The sequence below is a fragment of the Poromitra crassiceps genome (assembly GCF_964638095.1).
Source record: "Poromitra crassiceps genome assembly, chromosome: 26".
Classification (NCBI taxonomy): Eukaryota; Metazoa; Chordata; class Actinopteri; order Beryciformes; family Melamphaidae; genus Poromitra; species Poromitra crassiceps.
The window spans coordinates 10,503,178-10,523,466 of NC_139640.1; the positions used below are offsets into that span (position 1 = coordinate 10,503,178).

General features: G+C 43.7%; 1 protein-coding gene across 3 annotated transcripts; it reads left to right on the plus strand.

The window, feature by feature from the left end:
- The first annotated feature begins 585 nt into the window (after positions 1-585).
- LOC310798956 (uncharacterized protein) lies at positions 586-19,865 on the plus strand. Of its 3 annotated transcripts, none has more exons than XM_083661512.1 (9): positions 586-886; positions 3,316-3,542; positions 4,232-4,365; positions 7,392-7,509; positions 10,938-11,008; positions 11,559-11,634; positions 15,759-15,821; positions 16,825-16,894; positions 18,070-19,865. In XM_083661512.1, exons 2-9 carry the CDS (start codon positions 3,411-3,413, stop codon positions 18,150-18,152), a joined length of 747 nt encoding a protein of 248 aa, XP_083517638.1. In that variant the 5' UTR covers positions 586-886; positions 3,316-3,410; the 3' UTR covers positions 18,153-19,865. The 3 variants fall into 3 exon arrangements, with proteins under 3 accessions (XP_083517638.1, XP_083517640.1, XP_083517639.1); XM_083661514.1 differs by lacking the exon at positions 11,559-11,634 and adding an exon at positions 12,866-12,941; XM_083661513.1 differs by having other exon boundaries at positions 3,366-3,542.
- Positions 19,866-20,289: the final 424 nt, after the last annotated feature.

Below are 20,289 nucleotides of genomic sequence, written 5' to 3' on the forward strand. Positions count from 1 at the left end.
ATACAGTTTGCTGATGTCACCTAGTAGGCTACTATCAAATTTCTACCCCATTTCAACCAATCGACATGGCAGCTGTCAGCCTGTCAATCAAAGCGTTCTCTTCCAAGGGGGAAATGGCGCCTAGTGCCTGTCATCTGGCAGAATTTCTAGTCCATAAACTAACTATTAACTTGACCAATTATGCAAACTAATGCTAAATCAAACGGTAATGTCTAAGCATGCAAAGAAATGTAACTGGCTTAAAACTCGCATTCCAGGAATATTATTTGCGGCACGCCACAACACGCTGAAACCCACTCGATTTGGAGGCGGAACACGCCAGGATTGGCAAAAGCCCAATCCAGTCCCCAGAATTGTCAAATAAAATCATCGACATGCTACTATGACCCGCCTCTCAACCTGTCATCTCAGACAAGTTATGATTTCAGTCTGAAACGGACTGCGACGCAGGCGACGAACGGGTTAAGTTCGACTTTAATGTTTGTAAGAAATAAACATTTAATCAAATAGAATGGCCCACACCCATCACTCGGGTGCAATGCGTCACTTCCTGTGGAGGGAACGTAGAGCGGAAGAGGGTGGAGTCACCCGGAAGTTGGATGAAATCAGGAAGAAGACGAGCAGTACATAAGATCTGAACTGAACTGAAGAATAAACAAAACAACAACAGCAACAACAACAACACGAACAACAACACTACATAGTAAAGTAGAGCCGCGAGGAGTGTGTGAGATACGCCAAACCTTTAGCCTGCACAGACTGAAGGAAGTTAGCTAGCTAGTTGGCCTGCTAGTTAGCCTATTAGCCTGCTAACGTTAGCCATCGGGAGCTGTCAGCTGTGTTTGGAGCGCAGATCTCCCGTGACTTTCACCTGAAGAAACATCAGGTAGGTAACACGATCTGTCACCCGTTTACTGTCTATTAACCTGTGTGTCCGCCTAACCTGTCTGTCTCTCTCTCTGTCTGCCTGTCCGACACACAGAGAGAGAGAGAGACGGCAGGGCGACAGACAGGCAGCAGGGCGTTGTTCCTCTGAGTTAGCATGTGTTAGCATGCTGCAGGTGTTCTGACCGTGTGTGCTACCCTCTTGAAAAATGCTACTCTACGAGTCTATTATGGTAGAGTAGCATTTTTCAGGGTAGACTACCCTACCTTCTTTACCATACCTTACCACATTAATGCTACGTTATATGTGAAGGCCAGGGGAGACTTTTACCCAGAGAACCCATCTTAATTCACATAATCTAGACGAGAGCTCAAGGGACGCATTTGAAAATGTGCCTAAATTTGGAGCGTTATTGAAATGTTGCCTAACTTTGCACCGTTATTTCAGAACTGGCCCAGTTGCACAAAGCACCTTAGGTTAAGGTTTCCCTTAGGGTCAGAGTTAAGGTGTCCATAAAATAGAATCCGCTGCACAAAACACCCTTAAATCTTCTCCATAAGGTTAAACAATTTAAGGAAAACATAAGCACAAGATTTAAGGGTGTTTTGTGCAGCCGATTCTATTTTATGGACACCTTAACTCTGACTCTAAGGGAAATCTTAACCTAAGGTGCATTGTGCAACTAGGAAATACTTTGGGGAAATTGAGTAGTGCTGCAGTTGCTCACATTCAGGTGGGGGGTGGGGTTATGGAAAAGTTAAATTAGCATGATACCTTAGGTCAGAGGTGTAACATTCAAACTTACTGAGGGCCATGCTGAGGGTTGTGAATACAATCAGGGGCTGGACATGTATTATTATTATTATTATTATTATTATTATTATTATTCAAGATGTAAGTAATGGAGCCGCAGGGATGACGTATTTGTGTAGGCCTACCCCAAAAGTCCCTGCACTTCCGACTTACATGTAAAAGTCAATGGGATTTTTCTATGGGGAAATAATGAAATAAGGTCTGTGGTTAATAACAAAAGTTTATGAAACAGCAAACTTTGTGTTCAGCAAAATAATATTCACAAATGAGACTTTTGAAGCGTAAATGTGTTTTTTTACACGATTTCCAGAAAGCGCTTCAAAAGTCATTTGCATACTAACCGTGATTGAATATTTACTCACGGGGAGGGGTTTTATCCTCCAAACGGGAGCCAACTAGAGCAGGGAGAAAGAGAGAGAGACACCGATGTAAAGTAGGCATGGGCCACATTAAATTGATTGTCAGAATGTATTGGTGGACCTGATTCAAAGTTGTGTAGGGCATGTCTGGGCCTTGATATTGACACATGTGCCTTAGGTTATCTAGCCTCATATGATGCCAGAAACGTACGGTGAAGTACCCTGGTTTCTAAACTGAGATGTGGTACTGCCTTTCCGACACAAAATGGCCCCCATGAAAAAGGTCTATTCGACTAATCGCGACACATGTAAATAAAACCGATGCAGGACAGGTGTCAGATGATTGGAGAAATACTGTCACCTGCCTTTATTTTCCACGAGTTTCCCTTTCTGTTTTGACCAACTTTCCCCAGCTTGAAGTACAGGCAGGTAGGCGGAATTTGAAATTTGATTTTTTAAAGAGAATAGAGTACCTCACAGCCAGCTTAGCTTCCTCCTTACATTGGCCTCCATCAAGTTTAGAGTTCAGTTTAAGGTTGTCGTCAGGCGCGGACTGCATAATCGGGCACGTCGAGCAAATGCCCGGTGGCCTGGCCTGGCCTGCAAAAAAAAAAATATATATATATATATAGCCGCCTACTGGTTTACTAGTGGTTTTATTACTTTATTCAGGGTTAAAGTGGGTGCATCTCATTGTAAAACTGGACTCGGCCCAAGTTGGGCTTCAAACGGCCCAAATCTGGCTTCAAACGGCCCAAATTGGGCTTCAAACGGCCCAAATTGGGCTTCAAACGGCCCAAATCTGGCTTCAAACGGCCCAAATTGGGCTTCAAACGGCCCAAATTTTTCGCCGCCGCCCTTCGGACGCCGGCACGCGCGTCGGCCCGTATCGGCCTGGCCTGCTTGGTATCTAATGCCCGGCCTGAATTATGATCCCAGTCCGCCCCTGGTTGTCGTAATCACATAGAGAGCCCTGCATGGTCATGGAGCCTTTGAGACTGTGGCTCCTAAACTGTGGAGCGGACTTCCACTGGACTGTAGATCTGTGACTCTGTTGACACTTTGGAAAGCTAGACTAGTTTTTCACACTGGTCTTTGTCTAACCTCTGTCTGGATTTCTGTCTGTTTATCTCCTTATTATGTTTACTTTCTTACTGTTTGATGGTCTGATGTTAAATGTCTTACTCCTCCCGGCACCTCCACCACCTCTCTCTGCCTCTCTCCCTCTCTCGCTCTCTCTCTGCCTCTCTCCCTCAGTCTCTCTCTCTCTCCCTCTCTCTCTCTCTCTCTCTGCCTCTCTCCCTCAGTCTCTCTCTCTCTCTCTGCCCCCTCTCTCAGCAGGAAGTGACATCATGTCTGGAGCTAACAGCATTGAGGCAGTGAAGAAGAAGATCAAGGTTCTTCAGCAGCAGGCTGATGATGCAGAGGAGCGAGCCGACCTCCTGCAGAGACAGGTGGAGGAGGAGAAGAGGAGCAGGGAGCAGGTAGCACCCCCCCCACACACACACACACACACACACACACACACACACACACAACAAGCTGAAGTGTCTTATTAACTCATTGGCTGCCATTGACGTCAATTCAAATAGTAACGTAGGCTGCCATTGACGCCTAAAGACGTCAATTGCGTTTTTTGACGGTGGGACGTGGATCAAAGCCTGATGCATCTCCTGTAAAAATATGGGGGATTTTGAAGGTGTATAAGCTATTTTACGGACCCATTAGGTGGCGACAGTGCTCTCCGGATTAGAGAAAGATGAGAAAAAGAGTAGAAGAAGCCATGGGGAAACGCAAACCGATGCATGCTGGAGCTAACGTTAGCTGTGCCTGTGAAGAGCAGCCAATCTGCTCCCACAATTGAGCCTTTCTGTCTCTGTTGCGATAGTTTCTCCATATGATTAGTTGCCAGAAAAGGAGCACCCGACACCAGCGTCTTTCTGAAAAGTTAAATTATTCTCAGCTGGGAGCGCTGGGAGCCGGCGCACAAAAACGGCGGAGCGCTCTGAAAATAGACGCTGGGTGCAGCGCACTTTGAAATGTGCAGCAGAAAGTTCAGAGCAAACGTGCAGCAGAGAGCCACCAGAGACACGCCCACGGAGGAGGAGTTTGCAGTTGAGTAACTAAAGAGCGGAAAATGATACAAATAAACTTTTTTTTACTTACTCTCCAGGCGGAGTCTGAGGTGGCATCTCTAGGGCGGCGGGTCCAGCTGGTGGAAGATGAGCTAGACCGTGCTCAGGAGCGACTGTCCACCGCCCTGCACAAACTGGAGGAGGCCGAGAAGAGCGCTGACGAGAGCGAGAGGTAACCTACTACACCTTAGAACAGTGATCCTCACTATTTCTTCGATGAGAGCCGCACTGGCAGGACAACATCAATAGGAGAGCCACTTTTACCGCAAAACACCAAAAGCCACCCCAACCAAGCACATCTGCCTACCATTCTTTTGTTTTATTGTTTTCCACACACACACACACACACATACACACACACACACACACACACACACACACACACACACACACACACACACACACACACACACATATATATACCAGTTTCCCCTAGAAAATCTTTCAGGCCTGGAGGGATTTCGAAACGTTCCCCGACCGCAACGGTGGGGGCCGTCGCTGGCGACGCTGAAGTTTTAGCTAACCTGTTCACATCTATGTTCGCAATGGCATCCCAAGTATCATCATACTATTATGGGATGCGATGCGAACAGTCGTATTATGGGATGTGTGTTTCCCAGGCAACGACACACGTTGACACGTTTTGGAACAGCGCTGCACGCTGGCACAATACTCCCAAAAGCAAAATGCTTATTGTTTTGAATGATTTGGCAACTTCTATTACTGTCAACACCAGTATTGTTGTATTGTAATAATATGCCATAAAGGTTTATTGAAATTTTGGGGAGAGCAGGGGGGGGGGGGAATCGTATTTTTTTTATTATTATTATTATTTTTTGCAATTTCTTAGAGACGCCAACTAAAGCTTCGAGAGCCGCCATCGTCTCGCGAGCCGCGCAATGAGGAACTAGGCCTTAGAACCTACAGCCTACCCAGCAGTACCCACTGTACATAAGAACAGACAGCCTACCTACTGCACCTTAGAACCTACAACCTATGTTTACCTCACATCTTAGATACATCCTACCTTTACCGCACACCTTAGATTAGGGTTGGCACGATGGACGATGGCATCGACCATCGTGATTCATTATCTGTTCGAATTAAATTTGTGCCGTTTTAATAATAAAACATACCAAGTCCACTTACCGTGACGCGTGGGGGACGCGCCAACAGCATTAAATGAGTGCACCCAGTTCAGACTCAGAAAAGCCTCCCCTCCCCCTCCTCCGCTCTACTGCTTCTCTGCACTGGGTGCGCTTGTTTAATGTCGCCTGGGCGTCCCCCGTGCACGAGAAGTCAGTTCTTTTGTTGTGAAAAACTTTTAAGAGAAAGAAGAAACCTCACGTTCTTTCCTGTTTTCAACCCACAGTGAGTACAAGTCTTCAACTGTGAATTTAACTCGCCTGTTTCCAAAGTGAAAGTTGAAGTTGATTGATACAGCACTAGCAATATTGAACGGCGCAGGCTAACGTTAACGTTACAGTCAGATCCTGACCAACAACGTGTGTGTGTTGAATTTAACTAGCTGGCAGAAAAGTGACAGAATTACTGGCGGATATAACGTTAGATTCGCGTGGGCTTTTGAACCTAATAAGAGAGAGTTGAGGAGACTGGAGAGAGTTGAGAGAGAAATACAGCAGCAGCAGCAGCTAGGCTACTGCTAGCTGTTACAGCAGTACTGCTTGAGTCGCCTGACTCTGTGCAGTAGCGTATGGCCCATTTCCACCGCTCTAAGTAGCCTGCCTGTTAGTCTCATCAAGAGCTCAGCTCACACAGGAGAGATATTTAAAAAAAATATATTTTACAACGAAATACAGGCCCATAAGTTAGGTCTACATATCTTTTCCAAACTCATTCACTGCAAACAACCATTATCTCCGCTGGTCACAACAGAGGGAAACCGCACACTTCAGTTGGACGGCGGTCTGTCATTTCGGCATTTCGGTCAGCGGGGTGCCTCCCCCCTCCTCTCGCTGCCAAATGCTCACAGACAGGCAACCTGCCTGTGATTAACCATGGATTCTGTGGTTACTGCCATTCAAAATTCTCTGTCTGCACTCACTAATTATGTGTGTCGATTAGGCTATGTTCTTATCACCGTTCAATCAAAGAGTATCAAACTTGAAGTGTGAATGTACATTTTTGGCACCTCACTCGCATCGCGTCCGACACCTCTGACATGTTTTTTCGATAGCCTATTGTAGATTGACATGATTATTTTGAAGATAAAGCAGCATCTCCTACTGTAAGTCCAAGAAGACAGGAAAGGTAGGACAAAGCAATATAGCCTATTAATGGTTATTTTCTCTTATGCCTCTTATTGGGTCTATATATTTATATCATAAGCATTTTATCTTTTAATATTTTGTCTCATTGTAGATCATAATTAGGCTTACAACTTTCACCTAATGATTTTCACTTTGATATGCTATATGGCATATCAGTATGTGTTGTCTATTTGGCAAATTTTAAGAATGGCTTTAAATCTGTTTTTGCAAATTAACTATTCATATAGAAATAAATAAATACCGTAACTGACCATTAACAGCCACATGGCCATGACCACATGGATTGAAATAATTAATCACGGAGAGATTGTGTTGGCTGGTAGGTTGATTGTTCCAACATTCTAAACATTTCCAATGACTTGAGGAAAAACAGACTTTATTGATACAGGAGCGATCATTCAAAACAATTTTTTACAATGACATACAGGCCCATTATGATAGGTTAGGCCTACTTTTCCCAAACGCATTCACTGCAAATAAGTTACCAACCATTATCTCCGCTTGTCACAACAAAGGGAGACCGCGCACTTCAATTGGACTGCGCTCCGGTCAGGCATTTCGCCATTGGAAATAATTTGTGTGGGATAAGGTGCGTATATGTTAACCCACATTTGAAAGGGGACTGCATGTCTAGTGTTGGATAAAGTTACAAGTCTGTCTTTGTCTCTGTCTGTCTACCTGTGATTCTGTCTGCTTGTCTGTCTGTCTGCCTATCTCTCTACCTGTCTGTCTCTACCTGTCTGTCTTTCTGTCTGTCTCTCTCCCTGTCTGTCTGCCTCCCTGCATGTCTGCCTCTCTACCTGTCTGTCTACTTGTCTGTCTGTCTGCTTATCTCTCTACCTGTCTGTCTTTCTGTCTCCCTGCATGTCTGTCTCTCTACCTGTCTGTCTACTTGTCTGTCTGTCAGAGGGATGAAGGTGATAGAGAACAGAGCTTTGAAGGACGAGGAGAAGATGGAGATACAGGAGATCCAGCTGAAGGAAGCCAAACACATCGCTGAGGAGGCCGACCGCAAGTATGAGGAGGTGAGAACCCCACACACACACACACAAACATACACACACACACACAAACATACACACACACACACACACAAACATACACACACACACACACAAACATACACACACACACACACAAACATACACACACACACAAACATACACACACACACACACACAAACATACACACACACACACACACACACACACACACACAAACATACACACACACACACACACACACACACACACACACACACAAACATACACACACACACACACACAAACATACACACACACAAACATACACACACACACACGCAAATTGAATTATGATGTTATTGTATTTTCATGCCTCCGCTGACAATAGCCATGGCAAATTGTGACTGACAGACACTACCACCCACCTGTCCACCTAGGCAATTTTATTATAGGATTGGGGGGGGGGGGGTGACCAGCAAATCATTGGTTAGGAGTACTAGCCAGTCAGAAGAAGACAATAGGGCTGGGCGAGTCTCGCCATGTGAACTCCAGCTCCATTGGGATCCATAACATAATACTATCACGAACGTTAAAACGAGAGACGCAAGCAAACGAGAGACGCAAGCAAACGGCGATGCGCATGGAATGAATACGGGTGGAGACGGCCAAACCGTTTGACAATTGATGCGACAAAATGAACCTGTTTGCTCTGCACTGTCACACAACTGCAGAGAGAGAGAGTTTTCTTTCCATGTGAGGTAGGCTGGCTCATCCCAGACACAGCGTCGCTATGCTGCAGCTGTCATTTCTGCCAAAAAGTGATTGTCGCTGGTTATATAATGTTGCATCTAACTTTATTTTTATCTGGTTGAAACAATCAAAACATGCAAACGCACATCACCTTACAGGGAGTTCCCCAAACTTTTGAGTAGCCAGTCAGATTGAAAAAGTAGCCGGATCATGTTCGCAGCGTTTGTTCCGGTGGTCCTTTCCCCCCAATTAACCCATTGATACCTGATGCAGCATTTGCGTAATATATCCCTCATTTGTGTGTGTATCCCTTTAAGACCGCAAACCCCGTGATGCGGTCTTAAAGGGATACACACACAAATGCTGCATCAGGTATCAATGGGTTAATAAACAAACCTCATGTGTATCCATGAGCGTGACAATTGAAATAATACAAATAAACATTCTTATAAAGACCCAATGTTCAATGTAATTATAAATAAAACAATATCCACATTGCAAAACACGAACAGGCAATGTACATTTGTTAGAACAAAGAAAATACTAATAATGTGTTTGTTTCCCACAGGATTTTGAGAGATTGTGGTGGGTGGAACTAGGATCCTTTAGGGGGGAGAAAATTGTGTACATTTGAAACTAAAATGCATGAATCTGGTTGACTTTGAGAGCTAATGTAAGAGGCTAGATGTATGAAGAAAACATCACATTACACAGCCTCTTTACTGTGCTGTGGCTTAACAATGAGGGCTTGAAATTAACTTTTTTGATCACCTGCCAATATGGCTGCTCGATTTTAAAGTTACCAGCCAATTAGAATGTCCACTAGCCAAAATGGTTTTCTTGAAATAAACCAGAATATGAGTGTGACTAGGTTAATTTAAGCATAAGTATCATTAAAAATAAGTTATACCATAATGGATCTATAAATTACAGTATTTCACTGATAAATTGTGTGATTTGAAATTGTGTGAAAATAAAGAGATTTTTATTTATTTATCAATACATTTTTTACATGTAAATTTGTAGCAGGGGAGCACTGCAAAAGACTTAGATTTGAGTTATAAATTAGGCCGATGCCCCCACCATTTCTTGACATTCTGGCAATATGCAAATTGGTAAAGTTAGGGGGGGGAGGCTTCAATGAGTGGAAGAACAACATTCTTTTGCCTAATCCCATTATGTCAATATTATGTTCAATAATTAAGTCATTGACCAGGAGGGCTTTATTAGTGATTGATCTAATATTAATGAACCCAAATTGAATATGTTTATCGTCTGTGATAATAGTTTTAGAGCATTCAACACCAAGAGTAGATTTAATCTCAATTAGGTTCAGGTTGGTGTTTAATGTTTTGAGGGGTGGACGAGAGCGGTGTGAGGGGACGGAGCGACAAAGAGAAACTGTGCTAATTTGAGAGATCGTGGTACAAGACGGAGACGGCGCGGCGGTAGTAACAGTCGGGTTAACCACAACCCAAACCTTGTTATTAACGGTTAATAACAAGGTTTGGGTTGTGGTTAAGATTTTGCAGAGCGCTTATGGGTCGGTTACTAGTGATAGTGCGGCGCGGACGGAGCACAGTCTGTATTGGATAAACTACGTTAATCTGTTAATCTGTGCACTTGGTTTACTAATCCTTAGGCACGGTTAGGAGTAAATTGTAATAAAACGTGCCCACTGATTTACCATATTTGTTTTTGTACCAGGCAACCCCTGGGGGGGCTCCACAGTTCTCCTTATTGCACTATGTGTGTAAGTGTGTATATTGTGTGTTGAATATTCACTCATTCTGCACAGAAATGTGTCAATTGTTTTCTTTCTCAATGGGCTAGTTTTATCAAGAAATAGTGAAATAACTGGTGCGATGGTGCAGTGTGCCGCCTGCCGCGCCTCCCCGCCGCCGCACTTGTTGTTTCACAGTGGCAGAGGCATTTGAGAGCGGAAAGTAGGGGTGATCCAAAAAATCGATTCTGAAAGGATCGCAATTCTTAATGCCACGATTCCTGGATCGATTCCAAACTCCCAAGAATCGATTCTTCTTTGTATTGTAAAAAAAAAAAAAAAAAATTTTTTTACAGTGCACCTGAACGCAACATGCAAGATACCGGCTGAATAAGTGTCCAAATGTTCATGTAATTTGTGTACTGTACTGCCACGGTGCCACCACCTCTTGCACTTAAGAACTCTGGTTAATGTATTCCCCCCAAAATCTATAAATCCTTCTCAAAGTCTACAGATCCCCCCCCAGCCTATAAATCCATCTTATCTGAAGAACATAAGGGGGGAATTCCCCCCTAGTTTGCTAAATGAATTTAGGCCCTGACTGTAATACTTCAGAAGTTGAATTTGAAGTTCAGCATTAATACATTTGTCATTTTTTGTCTTATATTTACCTTTGTGTGTTATTGCAATATAAAACTACATAATTGAGAATCGATTCTAGATTCTGGAATCGAGAATCGTTGGAATCGAGAATCGTTGGAATCGAGAATCGATTCTGGAATCGGATCGTGACTCCAGGAATCGGAATCGGATCGGATCGTGCTTTAGCCGGATCGGAGCACCCCTAGCGGAAAGGGATTTCCCTTCGCTCCAACTGAAATGGTCGGCACCAATGGCAGAGCTTCTCCCTACAGCCTGCTTCCCGTGAGTCACACTTAACAGCTGTGTATCTGTCTGTTTGATTGACAGGTGTGTATCTGTCCGTTTGATTGACAGGTGGCCCGTAAGCTGGTGGTGAATGATGGAGAAATGGAACGAGCCGAAGACAGAGCCGAGCAGGCTGAGAGGTCACACACGCACGCACGCACGCACGCACACACACACACTTGGTAGCGCTGGATCCTGCATGCCTGTAATGCTCCAACAGCATGAATATACATATTATTATAACATTCTTTTACATAACAAAAATGCCTTTTTAACAAATGTATTGTTACCGCTTCCTAACAGACTGCATGTCCTTCCATTCAAACTTGATTAGAGTATCAGCCACTGCCATCGGCGGATTTAATGTTATCGGCTGATGCGCCGATTGTAGTCAAAAATGCAAAAGTCCGCCATTTCTGATATTCAACAGATATATCTGTGCATCACTATTTTGCATTATCTATTGATCGTGTATCGAGTATTGTCTTGGCAGTACTAATATTTGATGCTGTACAGTAGAATGTTAATTCCAAAACGACTAACGTCATTTTAATATATCGATATTTCTCTCCCTGTCTGTTTCCATGGAAACATGTCGGTCGTCCTGCATGTGCTGCAACATCCCTGCTGCCTGTCGGTCTGTCTGCCTGCCTGCCTGTGTGTCTACCTGTCTGTCTGCCCGTCTAACAGTAAGGTTCGGAGGTTGGATGAGCAGTTGAGGAGTTTCGACCAATCACTGAAGAGCTTGCAGGCCTCTGAGGACAAGGTATTGGTCACCTGACCTCCCGCGCCCTCCTGTCAATCAAAGGGTCTGGACCTCCTGCCTCCACCTGACCTCTGACCTCAGCTGCTTCAGCTCCTCCTCCTTCCATCTGCATGACCTTAACCTGCTGCAGTTAGACATGTTGCTCCACACACAACAGACACATAACAGAGACGCTATATATCAGAACCCTGTGACACGTGACAGGAACATGGAATGCCACAGGGAACACAATTCACCTGTCGTTTACACCCGCTTCAGTTGTCTGTTTACGCCATCTAAATAGACAGTGCTATGCATTTTGTTGGCGTGCAACGCACTACACTGGAGTTTCCTGGGCTGAACAAAACAGTGTTACACATCAACAAAACACAGAGCGTGTTACACTTCAAAATACATAACGTGATACACATCAACAAAATACATAACGCGATACATGTCAACAAAATACATAACGCGATACACATCAACAAAATACATAACGCGATACATGTCAACAAAATACGTAGCTTGTTCCAATTCAACAACACGTGTTACACTTCAAAATACATAACGTGATACACATCAACAAAATACATAACGTGATACATGTCAACAAAATACATAGTGTGTTCCAGTTCAACAAAATAAATTGCACGTTACACTTCTACAAAATACATAGCGTGTTTACACTTCAACAAAATACATAGCGTGTTACATGTCAACAAAATACACAGTGTTACACTTCAACAAAATACATAGTGTTACACTTCAACAAAATACAGTGTTACACTTCCAAAAAATACAGTGTGTTACACTTCAACAAAATACATAGTGTTACACTTCCAAAAAATACAGTGTGTTACACCAACAAAATACATAGTGTTACACTTCCAAAAAATACAGTGTGTTACACCAACAAAATACATAGTGTTACACCAACAAAATACATAGTGTTACACTTCCAAAAAATACAGTGTGTTACACTTCAACAAAATAAATAGCGCATTTATACACGTCAACGAAATACATAGCTGTGTAGATGGGAATGATGTGTAGGCGGAATGTGACCCCCGTGGCTTCCGATACAGGAACGCATCACAACTATTCAACATCCCACAGCTGATCAGACTGAAAAGGTTAAAGGTCATTTCTCTTTCGGCTCTCTCCTCTGCCCCTCTCTCCTCTGCCCCTCTCTCCTCCTCCTCTCTCCTTCCTCCTCCCTCCTTCCTGTATATACACCTGTGAACTGCAGAAAATGTGCAGAGTTGGAGGACGAGCTGAAAAATGTCTCCAATAATTTAAAATCACTGGACGCCAAAACTGAGAAGGTAGGAGGAGCAGGGAGAGGGTGGGCATTTAGGCATGCAAACCAGCTTATTGATTACTAATCACTGTGAACAGTAAAGTGAAGGTTATAGTAGTAATGGATGAACCTCCAGTTTAATCCACTGATGTGATGGAGGAGTGTATCAACAGCAGTTTATTTATTTTCACTGTTTAGTGAAATTGCACGACTGATGCCATCAGGCAGTTTTTCCCCAATATTTTATTTTCAACTTTTTTTTGAACAACATACGAACAAGACAAACAAACAGGCTCAGACACAGGAAAAGAAAAGAAAAACATATGAGAGAGAGAAAAAATAATACATTGATATTCAGTATTACGTCGCGTAAGGTGCTTATATGCTTGTAAGAGGTATTGTGCCTGGGATCCCCGGCAAAATCACCCGTCGCCCCCAACCTCAATGAGGTAGGCTAGAAATGGGTCCCAAATAGCAGAGAATTTCTTAAGTGAACTGGTCCTCCTCAGGAACCTAAGTCTCTCCATCCGTATAACAGAGGTCATATCAGTCAGCCACTATTGAAAAGAGGGTGAGGAGGGGCACTTCCATTCCTTCAGGATGAGTTTCTTGGCAACAGTTGTCCCCTGTGTCAGAGACTGTTGCACAGTTGAAGATGGCAAGTTCTGCCTCCGGCTGAAGGGCTATTTTGTAGGCCTCAGAGTACCCAGTCAAATATTTTGGCCCAAAATCTCGTTAGTGAAGGGCAGAACCAAAGGTTATGAGATAGTGTGCCCTCCAACACTTGACACCTTTCACACAGTGGTGAGATAGTAGGGAAGATCTTGTGTAATTTCTGCCTACCAGGCTTGTACAATTGTAAGGGAAACACTGGTGAGCGACTTTAAGTTGGATCAACTGATGTCTCTGCTATTAAAATAAACACCACAATAACGCTCAGCAAAACTTGAAAAGGGTAAGTAAATAAAATTAAAAAGTGCAGTCCAATATATACAATATATACACGTACACACAAAGTAGAAGGTTGTGTCAGTGAGGCATTCTGCAATGTTGTTGAGCCGGCTGTGCCCGGGGGATATTGGGGGGTGGAGTCCTTTAGTAGAGGGGGTTGATGAGGGCGATTTGATTTTTGAAGAAGCTGTTCTTGTGGTGAGAGGTTTTGGTCTTGAGAGTATTTCAAAGAGTTTGTGTCTGGAGTGGGAGGCGGTCGGCCATGATTTGACCAGAAATTGTAATTGTTCCCCCCGTACCCCCCTTGGTTCTCTGAATGGCTGTAGTCTGATGTTTCCAGACTTCTGATTGGCTGTGGTCTGATGTTTCCAGTAGGGCTGCACGATAATTAACAGACCGATATATTATCGGCCGATAGGGCTGTCACTTTTTCCCAAAATAAAGTTTGAACGAACTTTAATTGCCCGAAATTCGTTCGAATATATTCGAAGTTTTTTGGTTAATTAAAAAAAAAAAAAAAAATCAGTCCAGGCCAGCGGGCATCAGCCCGATGTGTTAGCTTGGACGCTCACAGTCACAACACTGCCTCACAAACTTGGCTGCATCCAACTCGAGACAACTTTTCAGACCCTGGAGACAATCTTTCTCAGAAGAGACTAACGCGACAAATCTGGAGACTTTTTCTGACATGGGATTAACATTACCAGCAAGGCAAGCAGCAGTTGGTTCATTTTGGTTCATAAAAAAAAAAAAAAAAAAAATTTGAACAGTCAATTTACATATCGAACACGAACCCCTCCCCCACATTCGAAGTTGCATTCGAATTTCGAATGAAAAGTGACAGCCCTATCGGCCGATAGGGCCATTTTGCGTTATTATTTATTATTCCGATAATGGCCTTTTAACAGCCGATAATCAGGCGTTGTTTTTACCTCGGACCGGAGCTATTGTTGTCGCACGCTCGTGACATCACAGCTGCGACGGCCAAACATGGCTGCTCCCATGCAGTATGTTGCCGTTTTTCACAGTTTAGATGATCACAGCTATTGTAATTTGCAATCCATGTCCCGCACGGGTTCCGAGAGGAGGGCAAACGTCTGTTACGTTAAACCAAAGCTGGCGATGATGCAGCGGATTTGTTTCTTGTTTACGTTAGCTTAGCGAGTGTTAGCGTTAGCTCGTAGCGCGGCCTACATTTCAGGCTCGCCCGCTTGGCAGACACACTGACACTGCTTGTGATCAAACAGCCCCGCAAAAGCACTTCATACACACAGAGCTGGTGTAAACATATAGAAACCAATGGAAACCCCTTTACCCGAAACGAAACATCCAGGGATTGTGTATTTTAAAGTATAACCGCGCTAGCCGGGAGACCCACTATAACAAAGGGACTTTACAGTTGAGCTAGCTGCTGGACACAGCCAATAATAAGGAAGACAAAGTCATTGGCTTCCCCGTTCTATAAAAGCATTTATTTTTGTATTGACTATAATTGAGTGATACACTTTATTAAAACAATCATATTATATCAGAAGTTTTCATTGTTTTGTGTTCACAGTGATGTCAGTTAGATTTGGTTAGGCCAGAGCTATGCTCACTACATCTGCCTTTTTTTTTTTACCCCAGGTGTGCATAAAATACAGGTATTTTCTGTATATATATTTTTTTATTATAATAATTATCGGTTATTGTATCGGTTATCGGCCAGGAGAAGCAGATATTGATCGGTTATCGTATCGGTTGAAAAAATCCATATCGTGCATCCCTAGTTTCCAGACTTCTGATTGGCTGTGGCCTGATGTTTCCAGACTTCTGATTGGCTATTGTCTGATGTTTCCAGACTGCTGGTTCTCTGATTGCTCTCTGTCTGTCTGTCTCTCTCTCTCTGCAGTATTCTCAGAAGGAAGATCGTTACGAGGACGAGATCAAGAAGCTTACTGACAAACTGAAGGAGGTGAGTTTGAATTCTTGTTTTCAGTACAGACCCTGACTGACTTAGTAAGTTAGCTTGTTGGCTAGCTGGTTAGCTGTGTCAGTAAGTTAGCTTGTTGGTTAGGTGGGGCAGTTAATTCAGTAGTTGGTGTTTATTTAATTATTATCCAGCAGTTAGTCAGTTAGCCAACAGTTATCCATTATTAAAGGCGGACTGACCCCCCCCAGATTTCTTGCAAAACGGTATTCTACTTGATTTGAAAACTCTTCTTTACCCTGGCAGAATTCCTAGGCCATAACTAACATAACTTGGCCAATAAGTATGTAACATACCAAATAAAACAAACGGTAATGTCTTCATTTGATGTAGTAGAATGCAGAGGACATGTAACTGTTTAATTAAACTCGCATTCCAGGAATATTGTATTTACCGCGCTGCTCCAGATACCGTAGTTGGCTCAAGCCTGTTTCGTCCTGGAACCTATGCCTGGAACCCACTCGCTTTGCGCCAGAACACAATCGATTTGGGGGTGGAACACGCCCGGATTGGCCAACGCCAGTGCCCAGAACTATCAAATCATCGACAGAGGCGCTATGGTCCACCTCCCAGTATTTTCAGTGTATCAGAGATACAGTAGATAGATACTGTAGCGAACGTTAGAAATATAGCCAGCCACGTTATAAACAACAAACTAACGCTGGTGATCCGTATGGAAACAGTGTTACTCGAAATGGTTAAAAGTTATATCAATTTGGTCATTCAGTGGCGTTTTACTGCCATGTAACATAACTAGCTAGCCGCTAACATTAGCCACAGTAGGCGATTACACATGATGCATTGCTCTTAAAGGGATGTAGCTGTATAATAATAATAACGATAACAACAATAACTTTATTTATACAACACAGCAGTCTTAGATAGATTTCCTGTTTGTACCTGCGGACTTCCTGTTTGCCCTCTGCTGACTTCCTGTTTGCTGTCTGCTGACTTCCTGTTTGCTGTCTGCTGACTTCCTGTCCTCTAGGCTGAGGCGAGAGCAGAGACCGCCGAGCGCTGCGTGGCCAAGCTGGAAAAGACCATCGATGACCTGGAGCGTAAGTCTACAACCAAACACTCGTGTCACAAAGGGGTTAAATAATAATAATAATATAATATCTATATATATATAGATAATATATATATTATATATATATATAATATAGAAATAATCTCTGTCCATACAAACACACCTGAAAATGAGGATCACATGGCCATTCACGTACACTGGGCAAGTGGGCACTAGGGGTTGCATGAACTTGTCGACACATCGACGTCACTTTCACGCGTCGATGCCGGATGTCGAAAAATCGTCATGTGGTTTGAGACTTGCGCTCAAAGCGCTGCTTCAGGGTTCCCGCGCGTCATTAAAATGTCTTAAATCCAAATCATGAAAATGAAGGTCTTAAATTGTCTCAAATTTGCAGCAAATATGCTGTAGGCATTACATTTGCAGATGGTGTTTTCAAGACTGATGAAAAGTGACTCAGTGTTGTACCGTAACACGTCTAAATAGCGCCTATTTGTTGTATTAGACAATGAGAGAATTCAACTTAATATAGGTTTTACGGGAACATGACACCACGCACGTGTTGTCTCCATGGAGACGAGTCCGGAAGCCCACTAACATGGCGCAGACGGCGAAAACTGTCCAACTAAATTCTTAAATTCTATCTAAAGTATGAGGGCACTTTACATTCTGTAAAAGTAAAACGTTGGGGGGGGGGGGGGGGGGTACAGTGGTGCAGTGGTAAGCGCTGTCGCCTCACAGCTCGAAGGTCCTGGGTTCGATTCCCACCTGGGACGCTGTGAACGCTGAAGGAATGCGTGCCCGTCCGCATGTCCTCGAGTGCCCACCGCCCGGGTGGGGTCGTCGAAAAGGGCCTTTCTGTGTGTGTGGAGTTTGCATGTTCTCCCCGTGCCTCCCGGGGCTTTCCTTCATATAGGAATATCTACTTTCTAGATTCTACGTTATTTGGCTTATAACTATATGTGGCTTCGCACGTTGTTTTTCTCGCTACACCTCGCCTCCGTGTCACTTCCTGTTAGCCTCAGTGTCACTTCCTGTTAGCCTCAGTGTGACTTCCTGTTAGACTTTGTGTGACTTCCTGTTAGCCTCAGTGTGACTTCCTGTTAGCCTCCGTGTGACTTCCTGTTAGACTTTGTGTGACTTCCTGTTAGCCTCAGTGTGACTTCCTGTTAGCCTCAGTGTGACTTCCTGTCGTCCCTCCAGATGCCGTGACCTGTGCCAGGCATGCCAACTGTGAGCTGCAGGCCACACTCGACCAGACCATGGACGAGCTCAACTCCTGCTGAGCCTGAGCGCCAGCTGAGCCCTGAGCTCCTGCACCCCCCCAATACCCCGTCACTACCCCGTCTAAACCCCATCTGAGTCGCATTTTACCACATTTTAGCTGCTAGCTAGCTTTGGTGAACATATATTGGAAACAAAGTATCCAATTATGGAATTATATATCACCGCTTTGGCTTGATATGATGTGAAACATGATTGTTTGCTACATCAGTTAGCTAGCCAAATGGCTAACATTAGCGATTAATATGAAATGTGCACATAAAAGCTGTAGCTGGCTATGAGTCCACATCAACCTTTTCTAGTATTCGAGTGTGAGACGATTTACATGTTTCTTTCCAATTGAAGATGCACATTAATCTGTGGTAGTGAGCTAAAGGGAGGTATGTGCCACAAATAGTTTACGCTTGCGCAGCGCCACTCAGATCGGATACTGACCCCCCCCCCCATCCCCCCAACTTTGCTGGGTGTCGAGGAGGTGAAGGTAGAACTTAACGGCCAAAACATTCCTCCACTCGCTTCTCCTCCTCCTCAGCACCTCCTGCTTGCTGGTACCAGAAACTCCTCTCCTCTAGTCTTACAGATTCCTGCTTCCACACATCATCTTAGATGATATTAATATTCAGAGTGTTGCTTTAAAGTCCTCCAGTCGTCTGCCCTCTGCGCCTCTTCACTGATGAAGCCACAAACCCCCCACCACCACCACCACCACAGGGCACATGTATCGGTATTCCATAAACCAGTACCAAGTAATATCCGTACTCCTCCGATTTGAACGATACCTGCATTCCATCCTCTTTGTATACAGATGTAGAAAAAAAGACTATGGTTTTGCTCACAGTCAATTTCTTTGATTTAATGCGTGATGTGTGATTGGCCCACTACCGCAGCAGCTACAACCCATGCAGTCTGTGGTGGTGAAGTCAAGAGCGTGTTGTGTATGTGTATGTGAAGGAGTTGACCGTTCAGAGCGGTGTATGTGAGGGAGTTGACTGTTCAGCTTGCCAAGATGCCACCAATACTTCCAAAAGTATGGCTATACTACACAAAAACCTTTTTAATCAAGTACTGATAATGTCATATTGGTATCGTATCATGTTAAGGGTACTGGTATTGTCATTTTTTAAACGATATCCCCCCCCCAATCTAATCCTCCCTCAGTATTCAGTGTTGATGGAGGACGGACGAGCTGGTTGGATGTTTTCTATAAGGGAGAAGCTTAACTGCATGACTTTATGGGTTAACGACTAACTAATAATTAACGACTAATTAACAAATAGTGTTTGTCTAACGGTTTGTCTGTTGGGAAGATGACATCATTTGATTGACAGGTTTTGTGTGTGGATGAATGTTTTCTCTGCTTCTATATTTAGATTATTAATGAACCAATTATAGCCAATGTTCCTTTGTTGTTAGCCAATTATGTTTTGGGGTGTAGGGGAGGGAGGGGGGGGTGATCAGCCAATCACAATGCATTCCACTGCCATAATGTGAGACCAGGGGCCAATGAGCGGCAGGGGGTGACGCGCCAAATGATTTAAAGTCTATTTTTTATGCAAATGAGTTCCACACAGTCTGTCTTCACATCGACCTGAAGTCAAAATTAACGCCTACATGTATTTAGCGGGAAGCTTGGTCACAGTGATGTCGCCGTTTGTCTCATTGTAATAATCATGACAAGGTTTTATAAAAGAAAATAAAGGACACTTGCATCTACATTCCACAGTTGGTTGTTTGTCTTTTTCATTGTTATATTATCATCTGAACAGAACTTAATTAGGGCCCGACCTATCGACCCTTTTTATGTTTGTAAACGGCGATTATGTATTTTGTGGGCGGAGCCGAACTGGTACCGATATTAGGGAGTAACAAAATTCTGATATCGATATATCGTCCGATATTCTTCACACATACAATATAATAACTTTTTTTGCACAATGATCCCTTAGCTGTCGGTGTGAGCCTAGTCTCTCCCCAGACTCAAATATGTTGAATCGCTGCGCTCTGCATACTACATAATGAGCCTGTGCCACATCACTGCTGGTTTTTGAAGGCGGGTTGAAATTGAATGAGTGACAGGTCGTAGCACCGATGAGAGAGCGGTTCGAAAAATGGGCTGCGCCTCCCGTGTCGTCTGATCGC